The sequence below is a fragment of the Natrix helvetica genome (assembly GCF_964273705.1).
Source record: "Natrix helvetica genome assembly, chromosome: Z".
NCBI lineage: Eukaryota > Metazoa > Chordata > Lepidosauria > Squamata > Natricidae > Natrix > Natrix helvetica.
In genome coordinates this window covers 123,414,872-123,441,583 of record NC_138554.1, presented here as the reverse complement: position 1 = coordinate 123,441,583, position 26,712 = coordinate 123,414,872, and the positions used below count along the sequence as shown (strand labels likewise).

General features: G+C 34.9%; 1 protein-coding gene across 12 annotated transcripts in view; it reads left to right on the top strand.

Annotated features, from left to right (window-relative positions):
* PARD3 (par-3 family cell polarity regulator) overlaps nt 1–26,712 on the top strand; it is a 648,562-nt gene that overhangs the window by 397,407 nt on the left and 224,443 nt on the right. For 8 of the 12 annotated variants that reach the window (XM_081971095.1, XM_081971103.1, XM_081971100.1 and 5 more), the window contains exons 11-12: nt 4,593–4,721; nt 14,854–14,892. In XM_081971095.1, the coding sequence (XP_081827221.1) occupies nt 4,593–4,721; nt 14,854–14,892 (168 nt within the window). The remainder of the gene's footprint in view (nt 1–4,592; nt 4,722–14,853; nt 14,893–26,712) is intronic. The other 4 variants (XM_081971096.1, XM_081971094.1, XM_081971102.1 and 1 more) reach the window with 1 other exon arrangement.

The window sequence follows — 26,712 nt, the reverse complement described above, 5'->3', positions numbered from 1 at the left end:
TGCTATTGGGAATTTTATAAGTCCTTTTGGCAAGCATCTTACTTTTATATGAGTTATATAGCAATCCAATTAATTTTTCCCCCTCATCTCCTGTGCCAGGTTTCTAGAGTATTGTCTTCTGATTTTCATATTTTCAGAATAACAACGTTAATAAACAGGAAATAACTTAGCTTGCTTTACAAAGAGCATCTATCTCATTTAGAAAATAGAGATTTTAAATATCTATCTATCTATCTATCTATCTATCTATCTATCTATCTATCATCTATCTATCTATCATCTATCTATCTATCTATCATCTATCTATTGGGATGAGTGCATGGGCTTGATTCAAAGAAAATAATTGGATATATCAACTGATTTGGTAAGATGTGCTGTGTTTTTAATAGATGGACATAAGGAATAGTGCACCGTGGTGGAACAATTATTTGGGATAAGGCACAAGGCTTTGTATTTCAGTTTAATTCTTATAAAAAGTATATATATATATAATATAATATATGCCTGGTTTTAGAATTTGTATAGTATCTGATAAGCATTTTTTGTTATGACACAATTTACATGTCTTTCAGCCTGGATCAAACCCTCTTAAGCGGTAGTTTTGGACAGATATCCTGGAGAGATGGAATGATTTGACCTTTACAGTTCATAGGAAGCAAAGACATAGATTAGCATAACAAGGGACAAATAATGAATGATGGTGGATTTGAGGAACACATTTTAGATATAAAGTATTATTATGTATGTGTGGTCAGGAGTTAGTTTTTTTTAAAAATGTATATAGGTAATAATCATAGTCCATCAAATTAGAAATGCAGATAGATTTATTTATTGTTTTATGGGGGGGATCAAATACTGTATTATTATTGTTAGGTTTATGATATGATATGACATTACTATAAAGTAAGGCAACCACTTTTAATGCAGGAGGGTGCTAATTTAATTGATTCAATTTTTTTCTTTAACTGTAGGCACACAGGAAGACATAGAAAAGAAAGAGGGAAAATATAACAATGTTTAGTCCAGTTCTTTGTGTAATAGTTGCCATTTCAAAGAGTATGGACCATTTTAGAGAACTGTGTCTTAAATATTAAGACATTGGAGGAGTTCTGTAGCAAATTATTACCAGGAATAAATTGTATCTCACATTGGTTCCATCAGTACTATTTACTGTTGAAGTATATCTTGTTTTTAAAAAAATGAAACTAGACATTCTTTGTAGGCACTATTTACAGTTATACTGCAACAATAGGAAGAATTCTGTATTAGATATATTTTCTCTATGTCCAAATAATTTTCTGGTCTAATTCCTTTATTCACTTTTGAAAAATATTTCTTCCATTAGCAGCACATAATTTAAAATAAAATACATTTTTTGAAGCACCATTAAAATTATCTAATAGAAAGATTGAATATAAATTCAGATTTTTATCTGATATGACAAGAAATATAACAAGGCATTGGTCAGGCAAACCTCCCTGGAGAGAATATTTCTCAGTCTGGAAGCTTGTTTCTCATATTATCATAACTCACATACATAAATGTTGAAAGTATTAATGTCCAAATAGATTGATGGGGAAGCAGTTCATAGCTTAAAGGTTTTTAAAATCCATCATAAATTTGTATTATTTTCAAAAATGGATCTTGGTCCACTTCTTTTCTGAGTAACTAGCTTGTCCCTTAATTAACTAACTGATTGGCATATGTGCTTACCCATTTTGTAAAAAAAAACCTTCTGACCTGTTCATAATGACTTAAAAAAATAAATAAGAGCAACAAGAAACAAATTGGGTGCCTTATCCACCATCTTGAATCCATAAATCCATGCAATCTTAGCTCCAAATGTACAGTATCCCAGTGTTTAGGAACAAATACTTAACCGAAAAACTATTTTTCATATTTTTCTGTAAAAGTAAAATATTTCGGGAATGGGGCTGCTGTATCCTCATATAAGGATGTTCCACTGAGGAGACACTAGTATGAAAACTATTTTAAATTAATGATTTTTGTATAGCCGTCCATTTCGAGGTCACCTAAACCATACTAGTGAAAAATGTGGCATACATAGAATTCTGAGAGTTAAAATGTTCCAGTTTAAAGTATCTCAGTTTAAATTGTGCCTTTATTGCTATTGTGAGCTCTACATATTCATAGCCTATGAAATCAGTCCCCCTGCACTGGAACTAACTAAATCTGTCAAGCTTTGCATGATCCTCTGCAAAGAAGCAAGAAACAGAAAGATATGCATGTGGAAGTTTTTGGAGATTCTGTTTATGATTTTGCTTTCCAAATAAAAGTATACTACAGTTTACAAAGGCATCTGGATTGATCTTTGGGCATGCTGGTTTTGCAATAGTGCAAGCATTTTATGATGATTGATAAAGAGCCAGCTTCCAGTTTATAATGAAATCCAATAGCTGTTTTTGCTCATGCATTTCATTTCACTGAAATTTACTTAAGTACGGTTTAAGTTCTCAGGCAATTTAGCAGTATTGCAACATATGAGTGCATTATTTATGCTAATGGAATTCCTTGGTCCATGATAGAAGATGATGGTATGTTAACATTGTCCCAGTTTCTATAAGCAGGTTTGTATATAGTAGTGACTATCTTAGTTGATTTAATGCATTTTCTTTTTTCTGGAGCTTAGCTCTTACTTGCTTACTTTAATATAACTTGATTTTAGATGTCTGTGATGTGGATTTACACTATTAGTAAAATTTCAACAATAGCAATGTCGTCATAAATGATCTAGATAACAGAATTGAAAGGGTACTTATCAAATTTGTGGGTGATACTAAACTAGGGGTAAGGGTGATTGCTAACACATTGGAAGAGTAACTCAATATTCAGAAAGATCTTGACTTGAACATTGGGCCCCATCCAACAAGATGCATTTTAGTGGTGATGTCCTGAAGATACAGGATAGGCAGTATCTGGTTCAACAGTTGTGCCCTGTGATCTAGATATCCTTGGCGACCACTGCTTAAATATAATCAGCGGTGTGTTGCAGGTATCAGAAAAGCCAGTGCAGCCCTAGAATGCATCAACAGAGGGATAGCATCAAGATCATGAGAAGTGATAGCACCTCTCAGCAGTATAATTCTGAGGCTACATTTGGAATTCTGCATCCAATTCTGTCATGATGCAAAAAGGATGCTGAAGCCCTAGAAAGAGTGAAGAGAAGAGCAACGAAGGTAATAAAGAATTTGGAGGCTAAATCATATGAAGAAATTAGATATATTTAGCCTAATGAAGAGAAGGCTTAGGGTAACCTGATAGCAGACTTCCAATATCTGAAGGGCTATCACAGGTTGATTCATTTTCCAAAGCTTCTGAGGGCAGGACAAGAAGTAATGGGTGGAAATTTACTTAGAGTGAGAATGATTAATCAATGAAACAGCTTGCCTGCACAGAATTTGTCCAAGATGATATAGGGACTCCTGACTATTTTTTGACATTTAAAAATTTTTGTTTTTGTTTTGGATTATTTCATAGCAGTAGCCATTCAAACTTTCATGCATTGTAATCTTAATAATTGTATACTTTTTTCTTTTGTCTGTTGACATACTTGGTAGCCTAGATTTGTTTATTTTTGTCCAATTTCAAGACTTGGCTTCAAATTCTAGCCCCTTCAAATTTGTGTTTACTATAGTCTGTAGACTCATTGTCTGTAGACTAGTAAAATTTCCCTTGCGTTGTTGTAGATTCTATTTTATTGCTAACATGTTCTTGAAAATAAAGATTTGTTAGAAAATATTTTGATTTAAGAAATCATTCTTTCTGATGCTTGAAAATGTAATTTCCTATACATATAGGCTAAGCATTTTCTCTCCCAATTTTTGTTGTAACAGGTGCTAAGAAAGTTAAATTGTTTGCATGGCTTTTTCTCCCATTCGTCTTCCTTTCCAATTGCCTGAATCCTTCTTTGCCTGTTCAGAAAGCTGATAAGCCTACTTGTGGACTATGGACTATCTCACACACATGCTTAATCATAATTTATTTAACCATGACTTTTCTGTACACTAGCCTTGGCTGGGTCTGACACGTTAAGCCAAAACCAAACGGACCTTATTATTTTTGTGTGTAATTGGGGAACCTGGTCATAATTTTGGTTTCTTCAGACATCTAGCAACTTTTAGTGATTTATTTATCACTGTGATAGGTAAATAGCTATTAATCCCGTTACATAAAGAAAAGGAAATCAGTTCAAGGAGTAAACATAGATGGTGCTAGAAAGATCAGAAGAGAGCACAAGCAATTACCTTTTTAATTAGCATTTTCTCTTTGTAGTTGAATGCTGAGCAGTCATAACCAAAGTAATAATGAAATCTACGGTTTGCTGACTCAGCGATGGAAGTTTAAGTGTCTGAATAATTGATTTGAGAGCTAGCCTGATCCATTTTTTAACTTAAATAAAAACATTTTGAATTAGACTTATATACAAGTAAGGCACGTTCAAGATTTCAGCGTTAAACAATGATAAAGCATACTTGCTCTGTTGAAAGTTAACCTTCAGTACTAGCTGATCTATCACAATATCATTCTTTGCTATGGCTACTTTAAGATTTCCCCTCCCCCCTTTCTTTTAGGTAAACGGAGTGGATTTAACAGGAAAAACCCAAGAAGAAGTTGTTTCTCTCCTGAGGAGCACTAAGATGGGCGGATCAGTTAGCCTACTAATTTTTCGTCAAGAAGAAACATTCCATCCTAGAGAATTGGTTCGTATTTTTTTTTAATTTTTTTTTTCATTTCATTTTAAAGTTATTGTGGTTATTTTAAAAATGAATACTAGAAAATAATCTGACAACCTGCTGTTGCACATGTGCGTGTAGAAATGGAACACATAGAATCCCTTCTATTATGTTTTCCATGGACGCTATTTCTGAATTGGTTTTCCATATTAATACGTGAACCAATATTTTCAAATCATGGGTGACAGGAAATGCAAATTATAAAGTGTTCATGGCCCCTGCTTTTATGCCTACAGACAATGGGATTGTTCTGTCTTTTGTACTCGCTTCTCTGTTGGAAATTTTTGTTTGTCATACTGAATGAGCTTGCTTTTTTTTATTGCTTTGAGAGCATTAAAATTAATCCAGAATGGTGTGTAAGAATGCTGTGGTTTGGAAAAGAGGAACTTGTGCAGGGACAAAAATGTTCTTTTTATTAAAATAATGATCCCCATGTGGTGAAGACTCCCCACAGTTCTTAATTTAGCAAAATGATTCAGATAATGCTTTTTGTATAATAAAACATTTCTATTTAGGCTACTGTTCCACAAATTAAACATAAATGTTTCCCCAATAAGTGTGGAAGATAACATTTCTGTATTTAGATAAAAGCACATATTAAATATATGGACTGCTTTATGGTAGATCATACATTAAGCATTCATTTCTAAAATTTGTATTAACTTATCAGGAACTCAAGTTTGTCCATAGCAAGCAAAATATTTTCCCAAACTTCTCTGTAATATAAAATGAAAACTAGCTGCTTTAATCTCTTTTTGCTTTAAATTCTTTAACATCAGCAATATAAATTCTAGGAATTCTGGGAAAGGTAACTTTTCATAGTAGCTGTTACACGTTTTAAGGATTTAGATGTTTAGGAAATTCAATTTCCAGGGACTTTTGATATGTGATGCTTTGTTATTGTAGTGCTCAAAGCGTTAGGAAAGGAGAAATTAGTAAATCCCTGCCCTAAGTTTTGAAGAACTGCAGCCAACATTTTTAGTGTTAAAACTACTATGTTAAACGGAAAACTATCCAGGTTTCTGAATGCATGCGTCAGTCATGCTATTTGAGCTTCTTCTAAATAATAAAATCTCTGCTACGCAAAATATTTTCTTTTTGGCTTCCCTGTAAATGGTCTATGATGTTTTGTACTAAAAAGGAGGTTATTCTTAGCTAAAAGAAAAAAAAACATAATAAAATGGAAACATTTTCATTATTTGTATAGATATTTGAGGAGTTAGCTATTAAAACTAGTATTGGCTCCAGAGGAATATCTATTAAGTACTAAAGATAATGAGTATTTATTATATATGAATCATAAATGGGAAACAGGCAGCTTTACAAATTGAATAAATTAATGAATGAATAAATAAAATAAAATATAATGTAGTACCCACTATCAAAGATAATATAAATGTATTGCCACATCAAATACTGTATCTACTACCACTGGATATTCCCCAATGGAGAAATTGATTCCAGATGTGGTACTAGCAACTAACTTGGCTGGTTTCATAAAAGGTCTGGAGCAGTTTATGGAAGTCATGGGGATCCACAGATACTAGTCTTGGTGGCAATGTAAATACCTTTGAAGAGTATCTGAAAAGACACCAGTAGATTTCCTTGTTTGCCCACTGCAAAGACAGCCTGCTCAATTAGATGATGAGAGTTCTAATCCAACAGGCCCTGTGTTCTTATGTTTATGTTCAAGAACTTATTATGTTCTTCAGGAAATCAACGCATTGAAAAAAAAATTAAATTTGACTACAAATTGTCGAAGTCCATGTCTAAGTAATTAAAGCCATTTCTCTAATGGAAAGAGCATTTTCTTTCTTTTCTTAAGGGTATAATTTAGTAGGCATTTCATGATTTTATGAAAAGTATACACACACACACATAAATAAATTTTAGAAAAATTTGTGGATAGAATTTAAAATTGAGGGTTTTCAGATTTATGTCAGGAGAGTTTGTATACAAGTGTACAATATTATGTATAGTTTTGAATACAGATTACTTAATTTGTAATACGATTATACCCATAAATAGTAGGTTAACCTGACTGACAAGTCAGATAAGCAGATGTTAATTTGCCAGATTTATCACTGTTTGTGATATGTTATAACATAAAAAGAAGTAATTAATGTAATATAAGAGGAAAGCAATTGTAAGCTTAGCTTAGAAGAATTCTTATATTTCAAGAACAATGCTGAAAACAATTGTTTCTGCTGATAAATAATTCCTTTCCTTATCCAAATTATCTTCTCATTCAGATAAAACATAATATGGACATTAATATCAAATAAAATAAATATCTGTAATATTTGTATTAAACTAAAGCATTGAAATCAATTAAAATATAAATTTCTTTTGAAAGAAATCCGTGTTTCTTTTTTGCAATAATATTCATATAAAATCAGACAAAATACACACACTCACATGTGTGTATATGTGTATGTATGTGTGTGTATATGTATGTATGTCCCTCCCTCCATCAAAATTTAATAGTTCATGTTTATCAAAAAATCTTGAAAGAAGCTTGTCAGTTTCAGATTGATTAGTTCTAAAATGTTAAGACCTATGTCCAGATAAACATTTGAGATGAAGTGCTGCCAGGAATTATGCACACCAGCATACAACAAACTTATTGTATACATGCAATAATAATTACAAATTAGAATAAGTTGATGTGTATTAAACATTTCAGATTCAGAACATGTTGACATTGAAGAATACTATTCTGAATCTGGAAAAGTTGCTTCAAGCCCAAATTAGGTCTCTCTGTCTATACTGAATGTGTTTCAAGTTGGAAACAATTGTTTGAAGTTTGGAATTGGTGCTTTCACTTGAAATCTTGGGATATTTCCAGAATGAGACAGTCCTGTTCCAATCTTGAAGCAGTTGTTTTGAGCTGAAGTCATTTTGAATGTAAAACATTTTTTAAAAAAATATACCATATTTTTCGGAATATAAGATGCACCTTTTTTCTTCAAAAAAGAGGTTGAAAATCTGGATGTGTCATATATACCGAATACAGCATTTTTTGCCTACCAAAGCCCTGCCCCCTTCACCAAAATGGCTGTGCATATCCTTATGGAGGCTTTCAAAGAGCTCCTGGGGGCTGGGGAGGGCAGAAATGAGTGAAAAATGGGCCATCTTTTATCCCCTCAGCCCCCAGCAGCACTCTATAAGCCTCCATGCAATTTTTTTGACAAAAAATGGGCCCGTTTTTGTGAAAAATGGGCCATTTGTTGCTCGTTTTTGCCCCCCGCCCCCCCAAGGCCATGCATGCCATTTTAAAAAAAATGGGCCCATTTCCTGAAAAAAAGGCCGTTTTGGGGAGGTTTGCAGAGTGAAAAAACTTTTTTTTTCCCCTTTCTGAAAACTCTTTAACTGATTGATGAGAATTGCATTGATCAAGTGCTGTGCCAGCAGAAACAAAGTCTTAGGGTGATTTACTTGTACAGCACATGGATAAATACACCTGGAAACATCTACCTACTTACCTACTCTCTCTCTCTCTTTCCCTACCTATCTATTGTATTTCTTCCTCTCTCTATCTTTCTCTCTCTCTCTCTCTCTCTATACCTCTACCTACTTACCTACAAACACTCTCTCTCTCTCTCTCTCTCTCTCTCTCCCTATCTACCTTCTGTATCTCTCTATCTCTACCTACCTACCTACCTACCTACTTTCTCTCTCCCTACCTATCTGCGGTATTTCTCTCTATATATTCCTATTTCTCTCTCTCTATCCCTCTACCTACCTACCTACACCCTTGCTCTCTCCCTACCGACCTACTGTATTTCTCTCTCTCTCTGTCTCTCTCTTTCTCTCTTTCTCTTTCTCTTTATATATCCCTTTATCTACCTACCTACCTACCTACTCTCTCTCCCCCCCTACCTACCTAATGTATTTCTCTTTCTTTCTCCCCCTCTCTGTCTACCTACCTACTTTTTTAAAAAAAAATGCCTCTTCAAAACCTTGGTATGTCTTATACTCCAGTGCGTCTTATACTCAGAAAAATACGTTATGTTTAGTTAAAACAAAAATTCCAGTTATATTCAAGTTCAAGCACAACAGCAAGGCCCATTTCAAACACGAGGCCTGTAATGATATGAGAGTCATTTCCTCTCCTTTGTTCCCATAGCCTTATGGATCTTCTAGAAATTTGAGATGCTGAACCAATTAAGTTTGGGTTTGGTTTCTGTTCAGAAATAATACACAAAAAAAATCTGTTTGGCACTCCAAGGCTGAGAATGTGCATAGTGTCAAGTCCTCGGACTTATGACCGGAGTTGGGCAGAACAAACTGGGACTTCCCTGATTGGTTCAAGCGCTCCTGTCGGCAGGCGTGGGAAGCCCTCTGATTGGCTTCCCACCTGACAGCTGTCATATAAATAGCTGTCAGGCGGCCCCTGTTGTTGCTTGTTGTTTCTAGTGTTGATTCGTTAATAAAGAGTTAACAGCAGCATGGTGTTTGTCTTACATCAGCTTTAGTGAATAAAGCACATAGTTTCTATCTTGATGGAATTTTTCATGTTTTTCCCATCATCCCTATATATAAAATTAGGCTACTGTCCCAAGATTTTGAATTCTAGTTGCCTTTATAACTGGCAACAGGCCTGGATATATTTGAATCTGCCTTCTCTAGATTTCCTGAAACTGTCTGGAAAAGTCTCAATGGCAATGCTTGTAATGTTTCTCCACTTTGGGAATGCCATCTATGGGGCTCCCTTGTTCAAAGCTTTTTAATTATAGCCGCCTTTTTATAGAATAGAATAGAATAGAATAGAATAGAATAGAATAGAATGAGTTGGAAGGACCATGAAGGTCTTCTAGTCCAATCCCCTGCTTAGGCAGAAAATCCTACACCACTTCAGACAAATGGATATCTAACATCTTCTTAAAAATGTCCATTTCTGGAGGCAAGTTGTTCCATTGATTAATTGTTCTAACTGTCAGGAATTTTTTCCTTAGTTCTAAGTTACTTCTCTCCTTGATTGGTTTCCACCCATTGTTACTTGTCCTACCCTCAGATGCTTTGGAGAATAATTTGACTCCCTCTTCTTTGTGGCAACCCCTGCTAACATGTCATCCCTACTCCTTCTTTTCATTAAACTAGACATACCCAGTTCCTGCAACTATTCTTCATGTGTTTTAGCCTCCAGTCCCCTAATCATCTTTGTTGCTCTTCTCTGCACTTTTTCTAGAGTCTCCATAGTCTCCATAGGTTGCTCCAGATACAGTATCTGGACTATTCCCTCCAATTTGGATTTCTCAAAACCTGTGAAGATACGGTTCTTTAGAAAAAGTATTATAGACAACAAGGATTGATCTATCCTAGTGGATGATGTAACTAATGAAAGCTCTTTGCTATGTTTGGATTATTATTGTTTTAAACAGTTATGGCTGCATATAAGTTGCTTAGAGACTCTGGGAATGGAAAGGTATGGAATCCAGAGTAAATAAATGAAATTACTGTTTTTAGGGCTTGCCATTGACCAGCTAGATGAGAAATAGTAAGGACACTTATCTGATAATTTGAAGTTGTCACAAAAAGTAAGAAGTATCTAGTTGGTGAAGATATGGAAGTTACTAAATTTGGCCATTGATTTAATAATGATAATCTGATGCTTTTCAGTTGCATTACATTTGAACTCTTCCCCACTCATTTGGCCACTGTAGGAACTGAAGTCCACTATCTGGGAAAAACCAGGTTGGAATAGTCTTTCAGATAAGGATGAATAAAAATAGATGTGTCAGGCTGACAAGATGATTTTAAAAAAATAAAAAATAAAAAAGTGGATTTTTAAATTTTAAATTGGATTTTTTTTAAAAAAATGTAAATCATATTTTTCTATTTTTATCAAAAAAAAATTAATGAAATGATTTTGGAGTAGAATATATCTAAAGAAAGTTTTCTATTTAAGATACATTAATAATTTAGTTTATTCAGCATGAAATGGAACTTAGTTATGTAGCATGAGGCTGTATATTGTGCAATATTGGGGCTGTCGGTGAGTCAACAGCAGGTCAGAGGAGGAGTTGCTGCGGGACAAAGATGACAGTTGCTCTTTAAAAATTATGATTTACATTGATTTAAATCAATCCTTTTTACTAGTAATTTAAATCATGATTTAAATTGAATTGATTTAAATCAAATCTACCCTGTTTCAGATACAAAGATAATTCAACGCATCAGCACTTAATTGAATTGCAGTATGGAACAGGGTAAATGCAGAGGATAATTTGATGTAATGACCTCTTTGTATGCTGAACCGTCATAACTGCTCTGTGAAATTTTATCTTGAGTCTGTGTAGTTCAGCCTACTTGTAATATTGACAGAGTAGGCAAAAGGTGTGGCTATTTGTGTTATATCCTCAGAATTGAGGGACAAAAAGCATGGCTATGCTTTGATGATATTGAAGTGTGAATTAAGCATAGTCACAGATTCAAGGCCAAGGGTTTACTTTTGCAGTTGATTTTGAAGTTTTCTTCACTATACTCATTTTGCCAGTCTTGCAGCACCACTGATTTGGGCTCTAGGAGCCAGTAATTTGGAAGAGACTATGTGAAAGTAGCAGAAAATGGGTTAATATTCAAGATGGAAAGAGTTACTATACGATATGCTGCTACTGATAATGATGTTGATGATGAATAAGTACTTCTTGACCTCGTTTCTTGTAATTGTCAGCATCCGAGGTTTTGAAAGGTTATTCCCCCTTGATTGTAAGCAGAAATTAATTAAAAGTTCCCATTTCATAATAAGCTGATAGTCTTGGTTGTAGGACTGAAGCTTGATTGAGAGGAGCTTCATAATACATATAATATAAATGTATTGAAGTGTGAATGTAGAATATAAAAGAGAATCATATTGTTTCAGTGTTTAAGGCACTTAGCTGGAAACTAGAGATCCTGAGTTCTGGTCCTATCAAGTCCAATACGAAGAATGAGTTACCTGGTGACTCTCCAAGTTCTTTATTGTTTTCATACATAGAGAGAAAATTTTGCAAGACTGAGGAGTCTACTACCTGCATATGTATTGTACTTTGCAAATTATTAGGGAGATGCAATCTTCATCCACTTTTTCTCACATATAACATCCAGATTGAGTTGCCTCTAACTTCTCTGGAATGTAGCCTCTCCCTCTTGGGAATCCACCTCCTTAATACAATCCATCACATGTCCTGTTTTAGGATGAATGACTGAATGCCTGGATGTCATTCAGCTGAATGACTTTAGGTCAGTCATTTTCTATTAGTCCTAAGAAGAAGGCAAGAGAAACCATTTCTCAAGAGGCTGACAAAAAATAATAATCCATGGGTCTATTCAAGTGGTGTCCAGGAACCCAGAGGGGGGGAGGGAGAGAGAGAGATAGAGATAAAACAATATTCTTTCCATGCTGTTAATCTTGGTATCCGATGGATACATATGTACACATACATACATTATATGTGTCACATTTCCCGAATGTTCTTTACTTATAGCAATTGGCTATTACGACCACATCATGTACAGCATAATGAGATGAAGTTAACTATTATGGGATGGTGAGCTGTAAAAAGTATGGCAGGAACACAGCAAATGAAAGGATAAGGTTGAGGGGTGAGGTGGGGGAGGGGTAGTTTAATAACAGTTTGGCCTTAACAGAAATATGAGAATACTTCCGAAACTGAAGACGTTTCTTGAATGAGAAGCAAAATATATTTGGGGTGTGTGTGTGTGTCTAAGAAAGCCCATTTGCCTTTTGGAAAAGCATCATTGGGACTGTTGCATCTTTTGAAAGCCACATAATTTGACTTCAGCCAGTTTCTAAAGCTGACTCATGAACCTTGCAAAATACATAGTTGCTTTAATTGTTGGAAAGTTAGAGATGGGAATAGTGTGTTGTAAAACACCCTCACTTTTTCTTTCTTCCATCCTTCCCTTCATTTCCCTTCCTTCTACCAAATTTTTACCTCTCCCACCGTTGCTTTATTTTATCAACTCACGTGCTGAGATTCCACATCATTCTATTAAAGATGCATACATATAGGAAAATAAGCCATTTGCAGTGAATTGTTGGTGACATTGACAAATAAGTTGTGGGATACATAACATTTCAAATAGTGTATTAGCTCTTCAACTGTTGCACAAGAGAGGAACATCTGTCTTCACCTGTTGTCATTACCAAGTGCTTCTAGATGAAAATTTCCTTCTTCCTTAGTTTCTCCCCCTGTTTTCAAGGATATCTGACCAATTTTGTATTTTAGTCATGTTTTTTTAGAATGCATTATTTGGAAAAAATGATGTCTTATCATTTCTGATGTGCCTAGTGCACAAACTTTGCACATGGGGCCTCTGTCTAAATTCTTCTGCTGCTTGGAGAAACATGCAAAATCACAGAAGAATTTAAAGATCATAATGCTTCACTATATTGAAAAGTAAGCATTAATGGTTTCCAATGTTTATATTCTAAAAGAAGATACTATATCTTGGGCTGCAGTATTATTCTCTTCTCAAGGTTTATATTAATGTTGGGGTGAAAGATACCTTGCAGTTTTCCCTCATGTTCTTTCACTGGAAAAAGAGGCATCCAATTTTTAATTTTATTCTTAGAGTAGTTTTGAGTTTCTTTTGATGGGTTTATTTTGAGCTGACTTCACTGCTGGAAACAACAGAAATATCGCTGTTGGTATTCCTTTATTTCATGCATCTTTACAATATGCTAAAGTCTTCCCAGATCCCATGCTTACCAGTCTGAAAAAAAGCAGTATTGGATGAAAAGAAGGATTTTTCTTGGGGAAAAATGGAAGGCTACTCTAGTTGTAAACTACTGGAAACATGATTACCCAATGAAAAATTGGACATTACTTAGCATTTTGTATTCAAAAAATGCAGGAACACCATAGAATTGCATGAGATGGAAAAAAATGCACAGTGTTTAAAAAAAACCAGACTGCAATGTGACGACAAGCACTATAAATTTTCATCTCATTTGTTCCTTTATCTCACTGCAAGTTGATGCACTTCTTTCTGCACTTATAAAAAGTGTCAGCTTCATGACAAGTGATTCTCTCTTCATATGCTGTATGCTGTAAGAATGTTGGCCTCTTAATTTTCTTTACGAAAAGTACAAGAAGTTGTTATGGCTAGCCTTAAATAGGATTGGGGAGTTTGTGTTTCATTGTATTCAATGAACCATTCCAACTATTATGCTTTGCTAATCCAGTGTTTGGCATGGGCATGTTATATGCACCCAGCCAAAATATAGATTGAAAAGACATACCATTCAGAAGTTTCAATTTTGAGGACACTGAGGTTATTGGGTCTAGTTTTGAGGTTTGTTTGATAAGAGTGTACAGATAGTCCTCAACTTACAACCATTCATTTAGTGACCGTTCAAAGATATAACAACACTGATAAAAGTGTCATTTTTCACCCTTATGACTGTTGCAGCATCCCCAAGTCACATGATCAAAACTCAGATGCTTGGCAAACAACAAGTATTTATGACGATTGCAATATCCTGGGGTCATGAAATCACCTTTTCTATCTTCTGACATACAAAGACCGTGAAACAGTTACACTCACTTAGCAAATGTGTTACTAGCTTAACAACGGCAGTGATTCACTTAAGTGGCAAGAAAGGTCATAAAATGGAACAAAACTCATTTAACTGTCTTGTTTAAAACTAGATATTTTTGGCTCAATTCTTATGGTAAGTGGGGGGATTACCTGTATTACATAATAGTTGTCTCTTATGTCTACCTGCATCCATTAAAATAACTGTATATATTAATATATATTAGTAGACTGTGTGTATGAGTTAAGTATAGGGTTTTCAATTATTGTTCCTTAACCAGCCTAAGGGAAGGAGATGGAAGAAATGCTACAATGTTCTTATTTCTGTCTTTTAAAAACAGATTCCTTTGCTGGACTCACATGGCTGTTTAATCAGTAATTTTTGAATTTTTAAACTAGCTTTTAGCTAAAATTGATTAGTATCACTGGTTGGTGAAAGATTTCTTATTAGTATTAACAGCTATGAATGGTTTTGGTTATCAGGGTGATTGTCCTTTGAAGCAAATACCTTTTCCAACCTTGTTCTTACTTCATTTTTCCCCACTTCTTTTAGAATACTGAACAAAGCCAGTCACAAATTCCAAAGGAAACGGTAAGAATTTTGTCTTTGACATGTCAAGGAGGGTTGCAATGAGTTTTGAATTAATAATGTTGTTGTACTCTATCAAAGGTAGCTTTAAAGTTAGCTTTGTTCACAATGTATACTGCAGGTGGCTCTCTCCAGTCTGAAATTTAATTTCATGTTATATGCTACATTTTTACTATAATTCACGTACATTCTGCAATATTTTAGGAATTAGATTTTCAAATGCGCATATCCAAACACATTATTTAGATAAATAATTTAGAAGTAGATAAAAATGATATTTCTACTTCCTGGAGATCATCTGTAGACAAACTTTCTACAAGTGTAAAAAAAATCTTGAAACTGAACTACAATGTCTATCATCCCCAGTAGTCAGGTCCCAGCACACCTGTTCACAAAATACTCCCAACTATTTATGATGAAGCTGTGGGTGATCTTCATTAACATATCAACTAGTTGTTAATAAATTATATAAGAAATTTAAAGCAGGAAAGTTCATGATATTGGTTTTTATTTTTTAATAAGAATTATAATGTTCAAAGTAGCCATATGGTCTGTAATAAATACCAATTATATGAATTTTGAATTTTAAACAGAGCTCTGTTCATTTCTTTTCAAAATCTCATGGCATTGCCCATGTTTACTGGTAACATTACCATCATTACTTTACTTTAAAGTAAATCTAAAGTAAAGGCACTAAGCATTTCATTCTACATTTCTACATTCTACATTTCAGAATGTAGTGGTTCCTTGGTAGGAATTCTTCAGGGAAGATTAAAGACAGGATTATCGAAATATAATCACATAGACAATTTTCTTATTATGTTGGTGAGTTTAGTTGTGATAAATAATTGTAATAGCAATAGTATACCAATTCATAGTGCTTTACAGCACTCTCTAAGAGTTTTAGAGAGTCAGCATATTTCCCCCAATAATCTGGGTCCTCATTTTACCCACTTCGGAAGAATGGTAAAACTGAGTTAACCTTGAACCAGTCAGGATCGAATGCCTGGCTACATTGTAGATTTAGCCTGCAATACTGCATTCTAACCACTGAACCACCACTGCTAACAGGTGAATAATAAAACATATAGTCTAATTTGTCAGATATATCTGGCCAAACTAAGACTTATGTTTTTTAAATCTTTATTGCAAACTTGATTGTTATGCTTTGATACACCAAGGGTTTCCTTAAAACCCTGCATGTATTAAGAGCTGGGCTTCCTCTACATCCTGTGATGTGTATTTCAGGGATGTCCTATGCTAGTAATCATGTTCTCTAAATCTGGTTCTCAAACATTTCATCTCAGGCCATTTTCACTGTACATTCTTTAAAATGATGGAGGATCTAAAGAGCTTTAAGTGGATTATATGTATCAATACTTACTTAAAACTGATAAAATGTAAAATATTTATTTATTTGATTTTGTGGACCTTGAGTGGGTCTTGGGAGCCCCATGGGGAGATTATATATATATATTAAAACTGATAAAATGTAAAATATTTATTTATTTGATTTTGTGGACCTTGAGTGGGTCTTGGGAGCCCCATGGGGAGATTATATATATATATTAAAACTGATAAAATGTAAAATATTTATTTATTTGATTTTGTGGACCTTGAGTGGGTCTTGGGAGCCCCATGGGGAGATTTATATATATATATATAATCTCCCCATGGGGCTCCCAAGACTCACTCAAGGTATATATATATAAATTTATATTTATATATATATTTATATTTATTTCTAAATATAAATATAAATATAAATATAAATATAAATATATATATATATATATATATATATATATATATATATATATATATATATATATATATATATATATATATATATATATATATATATATATATATATATATATATATATATATATATATATATATATATATATATATATATATATATATATATATATATATATATATATATATATATATATATATATATATATATATATATATATATATATATATATATATATATATATATATATAATTTATAATGTGAGTGTTGGGATGTATAAATATATCTTTGAATGCCTACATGATGATTTTGTATGCCAATAAGTATCTGTTAGAGAAAACATACTGGTGACATGTTTTCCCTTCTCTTTAAATCCATCCTGCATATCAAATAGAAGTCAGAATGCTGAACTTGTTTTGCAGTGTCACATGTGGATTCCATTCCCCTCCCTGTTTGGTTCTACATGATTCCCCATTTAGGTTTTCTGTTTCTAGTTGTCAGATCCTTCAGTTTCTTATAGTTTTTTTTAAACCACTGTTGTAGTCTCTCTTGTGCTGTTAATGGTGAGTGTTGCTGTCATGAGGCTGACAGCAGAAGAAAGCAAAGCTGAACTACCAGCAGTAAGAACGCTGGGAAAATCACACAGAAACTTAGTGTTTGCTTTTTCTCCCCCTACACAACCTTTCAAGGTTTTAGCAGTATATGCTGAAAGGGGCAAATTTGGAGTGAAACCGAACCACTTTAAAACTTTACTCTGAACAAAAAATAAAAGTATACCTTTAATATTTATGGAGTAGTATTTTAGCACTTGAATTTTCATAATGAGATCATTGTAGAGCACAGTATAATGAAAGGAATACAGTGTATTGGCAAATTCTGGACAATATCTGTGACATCACTAAAAGGCAACACTTGTTTTAAACTCATTTAAACTCATTTTTAAACTCATTTATGCCAATTGTAAGTTAGCAATAGTACTTAGATTTTTGTACCACTTCATAGTGTTTTACAGCACTTATAAGTGGTATATATTACAGAGCAAGCATATTACTCCCAACAATCTGATTCCTCATTTTACCAACCTTGGAAAGATGGAGGACTGAGTCAAGTTATGAACTTTTATAAACTTTTACTTTGATTCATTGGATTTAGAAGGCTGAGCATTATAAGCTCTACAGTGCTTTTTTCTGAAGCATTTGACAATAAAAAATAATTATCCAAAGGCTACGCCAACGTATATAAATAGCAAATATTTTTATGTCTTACACCAAGATAGCACCTACTCAATTACAAAGGAAAGATACCTTGAAATCAAATTTTATTTTCTTCTCTGTTTTTATAGGGAACCTGGTACAGTAGATTTTGAGACCCAGGGACTGGGATCGGATCTTGAGATTCAATTAATTAAGAGAATATCAATCACATACCAGTTTTGAATATGATTTAAATTAGAATATAACTGAGAAGGAATACCTTGCCATAGTCAAGGGACTCAAGTTAAGTGGGGCAGAATTTGTTTTCTTGTTCATATACTGCCTTTATTATTATTACAAATAACTGAAGGCATTGAACATACCCAACACAAAATATATGTAGATATGTCAGCCTTCCCAGTTGACCTGATGGGAAACATGACCAGATGATTTAATTGATGATTTAATTCTACTTTATTGTAAAACTACATTAACATAATTTTACATGTCTTATTCTACAAATCTCCCATTATCTGTTTTACAGCCTGTTTGGTGTTTTTTTTTTAAAAAAAATGAGAAATATTTATATTAGCTTTATGCTGAATAGGGGTTCTCATGCATTCTCCATCTTAGAAAAGGTAATCAGTTTTGTTGTCAGTTTTCCAACAATCAGAGAAAAAAATCTATGCAAGGAGAGAATCATATACAAGCCAGGAATTCAGTCTGCTCAAACTACCACTGGTTTCTAACTGCACTCACATAAAAGGATAATGATGCCATGAGTCAAACTTGATATCCGATAATTTTGTAATCATGGTTGTATCTCATTCAGTATTCACCAGATCTAGCATGGTTTAGCTTTTCTAGAGAACCGAGGTCTGAACAGTGATGCCACCTGCTGTGGCTTGCACTCAAGAAGACTATAATAATGCCTGAGCTAAATGAAAGTGATCTGTTAAACGGACAATGAAAGATATTCCATATGTCCTTTTTTAAATACCAGTGAAGTATAGTAAGTTTTTTTTAATCATACTTAAAATACATGGAGTGCTAGTCCAACTGAGTGTGTGTTGCCTATTAAAATATTCTAGAGGAAATACAGCCAGTTGGCCCACTTTCTGTGTTGCTATCATTTTGGTTTTGTGGATTTCCCACATGGCAGTTCAGAAACTAGCATTTTGCCAAAGGGAACACAAAATAAAATCAAGAGAACAATTAGTAGGAAGGATAAAGGTTATACTTGGGATGGTTATCTTCTTATTTACAATTATTATAAAAATTTAAAGGCACAGTTGTGATTCCTTTTGTTGCACATTTTAAAAGCTTCCTAAGACTGCAATGATAATTTCTAAAGAACTACTTCTCGAGTTATGTAGGATGGCAATTCAGTATGATTTATTTCTAATAGACATGCATAGGATCACACAGTAAATCAATTCTGCATAGGCACTGAAGACTCTAGAATATGTTTCATGTTGATATCAGGCAAAACTCTCAAACAGATTATTAAGCTGTCACAACTTTTTGAAAAGAGTAATTGCACCAAGCAACCTGATCTTTTCCAATAGTCTGACTAGTTTAGTTGACTTAAGAAAGGCAATGAGCATAGTTGATTTAGCAATGCATACTGCAAAGTCTCCTAGGGAATTTTAATGGAGAAGATGCTAAGGGCTAGAGCAGTGTTGGTGAACCTTTTTGGCATGTGCGCGCCAGATACCTGGTTTTCTTGTTTCTGGTGCATATGCACACATGATCAGCTGGCTGACCTGCCAGAACCCGTAAGAGCAACGGGCGATGGCATGTTTGCCTAGAGAGATAGCTCTGCATGCCACTTCCAGCATGTGTGCCATCCAGCATTCGCCATCATGGGGCTAGAGTGTATTACCATTAAATAGATGGTTGAATGATTGTAGTTAAAAAAATTAATTAGTGGTTCTGTATCAAGCTGGAAGAAACTGCTGAAGGCATAAAGTAGTGCTGCATTGTGTAATATCTTTACAAATGACTTGTGTGATTATGAAACATCTTTGAGGATGCGATTAAGATTCAATAGGAAGGGTGCCTTCTCAATCTCTGATAGCAAAAAAATAAGCATCTGATTTTTTTTCTAACAATTTTATTAAAAGGCTTTTGTGGGCTGCAGTTTATTTCATCAGACACATGAAATGTGCAGACTAATGTAAGATTTAAATTGGATAAGGCTGGGGAGAATGGAGGAGAGACTGAGATGGATTTCAACAGAGAAAAATGTTAAGTCCTACATTTGAGGAGAAAAACATAGAGTGTGGGATATTATATTGGGCAGCAATCTATGTGTTAAAAATCTTGGTGCATCACAAATTAAAGAACACGATCCACACACTGAGCCAGCACTGTGAGGTAGCTGCAAATAAGAAACTCTAGAAAGAATGCAGAGAAGAGCAACAAAGATGATTAGGAGACTAAACATATAAAGAATGTTTGCTGGAATTGGCTATGTCTAGTTTAATGAAAAGAAAGACTAAGGTTGATAGCAGTGTTCCAATATCTCAGGGGTTGCCACAAAAATGAGGCAGTCAAGCTATTTTCCAAATCATCTGATAGTAGGACACAAAGCAATGGGTGGAAACTAATCAAGGAGAAAAGCAACCTAGAACTAAGAAGAAGTGTTCTGACCGTTAGAACAATTAACCAGTGGATAACTTGCCTTCAAAAGTTGTGAATCCTCCAACACTGGAAATTTTGAAGAAGATATTGGACAACCATTTGTCTGAAATGCAATAGGGCCATGATGGTGAACCGTATCTCCAGGCACGCGAGCTTTCAGCATGTGCATGCTGGCCATCTTATTTTCGGCCTTCCAGAGGGCCGGGAGAGGCTCCAGAGTTTGGGGAGGGTGAAAAATGGGCCCAACAGACCTACCGGAAGTTTGTTCTGGTTGACCCATTGGGCCTATTTTTTGCCCTTCCCAGGAGCAGGAGGCTTTCCTGAAGACTGGGGAGGACGAAAATGGTTTCCACTGCCCCCCCCCCCGGAGGAAATGCCAAGCTCAGCTTGGAGGCGAGTAGTGCGGCAAGCATGGGGGAGGGATGTCGGTTGGGTTGTGCACGCAAGCACATGTGGGGGGTTGCTTCGCATTATGGGTACCGACACGCATGCACACTATTGCATTTGTGCCCTCACATTTTTGGCATCCAACAACAAAAAGATTAGCCATCACTACTATAGGGTTTCCTGCCTGAGAAGGGGGTTGGACTAGAAGACCTCCAAGATCCCTTCCAACTCTGTTATTTTATTCTATATGCAGTTCTAGGCTATATCAACCAGAATACTGACAAGATCAGAAGAAAGCACTTCTCTAGTCTGTTTTGCTCAGATTCAAGCTAGAATACTGCAGAAACGTTACGTGGCAACCATTAGTAAAACATGAGCCCACCTCAAGAAAACAAGAAAGCATGAGAAAGATGGTCCTACCTTGCCTCTCTTGGGAATAAGTGGGAAAGGAAAAGAAACACTGTCAGGCTTGCAATATTTTGTTGTTGTAGCCTAAATGGATCAAGTAGAATTCATGTATTTCTTGTGGTACTACCTTGAAGGAAAGACTTCAGGACTGATATCTAAAGGTAAAGTTGCACAGCAGTGGAACAGATTGCCTCAAATGATGCTGGACTCTTTAATAGTGAGATGCTGAACTAGGCGAGGGGTTGAATTAACAGACCATCTCCAAAAATTATGTGATAATATGAATGCAAATTTAATATTAAAAACAAACGTACTTCCAGAACTATGCCATCAAATTATCTTGATTCAAACACAGCCCGTGATACTCATCCACAAAGAAACAAGTGTATGTGATTAAATAGCTGGAACACTTTACGGTGCATTCAGAGATGCACTACAGCGCTAACAGTTGCTCTCAAATTAAGCACAAATAAAGGATCATTCACCAACACTCCGCTGATTAATTCTGAGATTCAAATTAAGCAGCGAACAGATAATGTGTGTTAGATAAAACTATTCCTGAGGGGTAATTGCATTAGTTCTAGGCATTATTGTTCCCAATAACCTTTGCATAAACAGCTACAGAAAGAAACTAAACACATTGGGGGAATGAATCCCTCTTTCTCATCTTCTAAAAGCTATTTTGGAAAAAGATTTCACTTTAAAAAATCTGAAACCATTCAACTCCCACCCAAATGGATGTACCTCCTATTTAACATGACCGCTTTCTCATTATTCAAAGACAAAAGACTGCATTTTCCTTTATCTCTCTAAAAGCAATAACATTCCCAATCAACACAGAGAACGCTTCTGCCAGCCTCATCAGCAATTAATATCTCCCTATTTGGTCATAGGAAACCAATTCCAAATAATATGATACGATAAAATAAGCATTCGTCATATGCAATATTCACATTTTGAAATAAGCCAGGTGGTTACCTTTGCCAAATTGTGTTAGTCAAGCAACGTCAATCCCAGTGCAGTTTAAAATAACAGTACCGTGAGTTAAATGGTTAAAACATATCGTTTTCTTACAATATCACTTTGGATTAAAGCCAGTGGTTTCAACCTCTCAATTACTCATCATTTATTACTGCTTAACGGCAACAAAAATGGCAAAGAGCCCTGCTTAAATGCCGTGATCAAGATGCACCACTGACCATCTGAATAAATACATGTCTCATAATCTAAACGTAGCCTAAATTTGTGACTCCTGTGGGATGTAGAGCTTTAAAATGAAACTGCACAAATTTGTAAAGACGGTTTCAATCAGTCAAAACATCCAGACTGATATTCACTTATTGCAAAGGTGGGTTCCATATGACCTTCAGTGAGAATCCTTAAGAACTAGAGAGCAGAAATTCAACAAATAAGGAGGACACCAAGAAGAAAGTTGGGAAGAGACTTGACTAAAATTCCCATTATTCCTCTGGAGAGCTTACATCTATCAATAGGATAACGAGCAGAATCATAAGAAAGAAACAATCTGCCGCTAAAACTAAGAACCATGTGTCTCACAAAACACAGACAAAAATATTTTGTTCTCTCACACAATCACACTCTTTCTCTTTGTAAAAGTCAGGCCTTAAGAGGTGATATGAAGCCAGAGATAAATCTAGATGGATAACCAGCTGAGGAAAGGCCTACATTCCTCTACTTGTTCATCCTGCTTAGTATGGATAGCTTCCGTCTAAAATATGAATGATGCAAGAGAACAGGGCTCAGACAGCGACTGTGGCTACTTCACAGAACTTTATTCCAAGGACCCCGTTGGTTTAGAAGACATCCAGAATATAAATGGCATCGATACTAATTCCAGAGAAGTCACTAATCGAGGAGGGAAGAGTAGAGGAAACTACTATCCTTTTCCACCTACCTAGATGGCAGTTTCTCTGTGGTCACTTTTGAGTACCTATATATTATATGATAGGAATTTAGGAAAAGAAATACCTCATTACTTTCCTATAGTTTCTATTCCATGATGGCTATATGAAAGATCAGTCTATCTACCTTCTGTTTGAAATAATAGAACCCAATTTATGCTAATATGGATTTTATTTTGTAGTATAAATTAGAGATGCAAACTTCATTATACAGCGAGGCGAACAAATGATGTTTAGATTTTTTCTTCAAGCAAAGTTTAATATTTGCATTATAATTTTATATAGATTTGATCTACACACAATCCTATTAATGTGGGTGACCTTAATTGCTTCCAAAATGTCCCTCAGATCATCCTAGGGAGATTTTAGGATATAAACCAACCTATTCCAATGTTGGGTTCCATGCTTTACATAGCTTATGAGACAGTTTTTCAAGAAACTCTTGCTTGGATGTAAAACCATGGATCTCTCGACCCATTATTTTTCATTTCTTAACTGACTGTGCATTAAACATATTACCCTGGTTAAATGCTATCCTCTATCTCGTCTAAGTAGTAAGGTCGCCAATATCATGTCACCCCTAGTGCTTCATTTCATTAAAATATATATACCAAATTCCTGCAGTTGTTATCAATGACTTTCCCTTCATAAATAATCTCAATGCTTGGGCTTATTGACTGGGTTTCCCCCCCTACTTTTCTGGTTGAGTCTCAACTTGCCTGTATATATTGCCTGAGAAACCCAGAGAAAAAAATCTAGTAGGAGCAACTTATGGGAAAAACTTGTGATTTTACTTGTTGGCTTTCTGTTTGATTTTATTTATGGGAAGGCAGCATGGAAGATTGCAAACATGGATCAATAACCAGAAGATGCTGCAAACATCATAAGTGCAAGCCAAGTGCCTAAATTGTGTCATCACCAAATGCTGCTTGTTCAGCCCTGTCATTCACCTCAAACAGCCATTGCCTGAAGAGTACGAATATAGTATACATTCTTTGAATATGCTAATTATAAGTCTTAGTAACCAGTAAGTAGTAAAATATTGCATGCAATTTTTTGTATATGCAATAGATAAACAATATCATTTAATGGTATTAAATGATAAGTACACAGCACTCTCTTGCAATGCATCCGGAAATTCAGCTCATTGTGAAAAGTCACATCAAAAATATATTTCTTTTCATTTTCCTGGATTCCCAGGGGTTCACTAAGACTCAATCACTGAAGCTAATATCTGTTGGCAAAGTATTCTCAAACCACTATAAGTGAAACTAACAAACAGGTCATAGGTTGAGAAAAAACAGAGAAAAATACAACTCAAAATGCAAAATACTTTGTTGACTTTGAAAAACAGGACAAAGGTTAATTGGCATATATTTCTCATATCATAATTAACAATTTATTTACACACACTGAAACAAGATTAAGATAATTATCCCGAAACAGAAATGCAATGACAAATTACTGGTTTTTTATACTGCAGTTGATCTCTTACACTTTAAAATAATCAACATGCTTTTAGCAGGAGGTTCATCTGTTTTAGACTGAATACTTTACAACATAGAATCTCAGGATTATAATAGTCTTTGACTTACAGTTCACTTAATGATTGTCCCACATTATAATGGCAGTGTAAAATGTGACATGACCGTTTTTCACATTTACAACCATTGGGACATCCCAATGATCATGTGATCAAAATTCAGTCGCTTGGCAACTGACTCACATTTATGACGGTTGCAGTGTCTTGGTACAATGTGTTCACCTTTTGTGACTTTCTGACAAGCCAAATCAATGGGGAAGCCAGATTGCATGTGACTAACTTAACAACTACACTTATTCACTTAACAACTGTAGCAAGAAAGGTCTTAAATTTAGCAAAACTCATTTAACCCACTCAACTTTGGGCTCAATATGTGGGTGTATGTTGAGGACTACCTTCAGACTACCTTTATTTATTTCTTGTCTAAAATTCTGAAGTAGCAGTAACTTGGATATGAATATGTGTCCACTCAATCAAGTAATTAGTTTATTTTGTTGGATAACAAAACAAGTAACAGATAATACTTTGTACCTGACATCATTGTAGAAGTGGAAAGTTTCTTTTAAGTCGATGTCATTTGTCTTGCATTGCTTAGGTTATGCACACTATATGTGACAACACAGATATTCCAAACTGCTTCATGTTTTAATTATTACCAGGTAATTGCTTAAACAGCAACTCAATAAAACATTCCTTTAGCATTTATAACGTTAAGCTAACTCTCTAGCTTTCTCAGCCTAATGTTTTCCACATAGAAAAACATTAATTCCCAGCCAGAATGACTTCCAGTCATAGAAAGTTCTGCTATACTTTGGTATCAAGAGTAGATCTTTGCATCTATGCAGGCTTGGTTCAAACCTTTCCTCCTCTCATTTGTACCTATTTCAAGTACCATGTATGACTTGTTAGATTTTATTTAGAATTCATGGGGTCACTATAAATCCTTGCTAGAAGAGGAAGACAATCTTTAACTTAAATCTTAATGCAGCACATCCTGGGATGCACTTTGAGATGGAAAAAGCTCATGCATTTTCTGGCTAGGGAATACTCTGAGCAAAATAGAACTATTCCCTCTGTAGCTCTGAGTACCGTTTGAAGAGAATTCTGCCAGAACAAATCAAAGTCAATATATCCTGAATGTAAAGTCATAGAAGTCTAGCTAGGGGGAAAAAAAGTAGAAATCTCACGAGCTTTGTTCATGTGCTTTGCCTGTCAAACAAAGAGTTTGGGGTATAACTATCACAGGAGAATTACAAGCCTGGATTTGCCCAGACTATCCCCTAAAAATCCAATTATCACATTTGTATACCCTTCTCCACAGGACAGATATACTTGAGGCTGTCATTTCATCCTCTCAACAGACTTGTGAGGTAAATTAGGCTGAGATGTAGTTGTTAGCGAAGTAGGTTAGTCTGAGAGAATAGCTCTCCAGAGGAAGACAGATCATATACTGATAATAATTGCATTTCAACTCATATATTGGATTTATGTTGTTCCAACTCTGTCCTGTCTTCTGTAGCCTACCCCCTCAAACTCTGCTTCAGAGGGTGCAAAGGCCTGAAATGTGTTCAGTGCAACTTAGTTCTGGCTGATGAACAGCTTCTGTAAGAAATTTAAAAAGAAGTCCATGTCACTATATTAAACTAGAGTTGTTGTTTTTTTTAAAATGACTTGCCTATTTGGTCAAATCAAATCTTCATTACGGTCATACACCCGGCATAGAAACTTGGTTCTCTTTCTCTCTTCAAAATGGCGTATTAAGAGGTTCATGCAATTTATTAGGCTGTATTTGGTTAATGTCCAGCTTTCGATGATGGCCAGATTCAGTGTGCTAAAAATCTGTTCCGTCCACACAGGTTTCTCTTACATTTGTACTTTAATATATCTGCCATCTTTTTGACTGAATGAGAAATGTTATGGCCATTTGGAAACATGTCTGTGCCTTTCTGCTTTGAGGGGAAA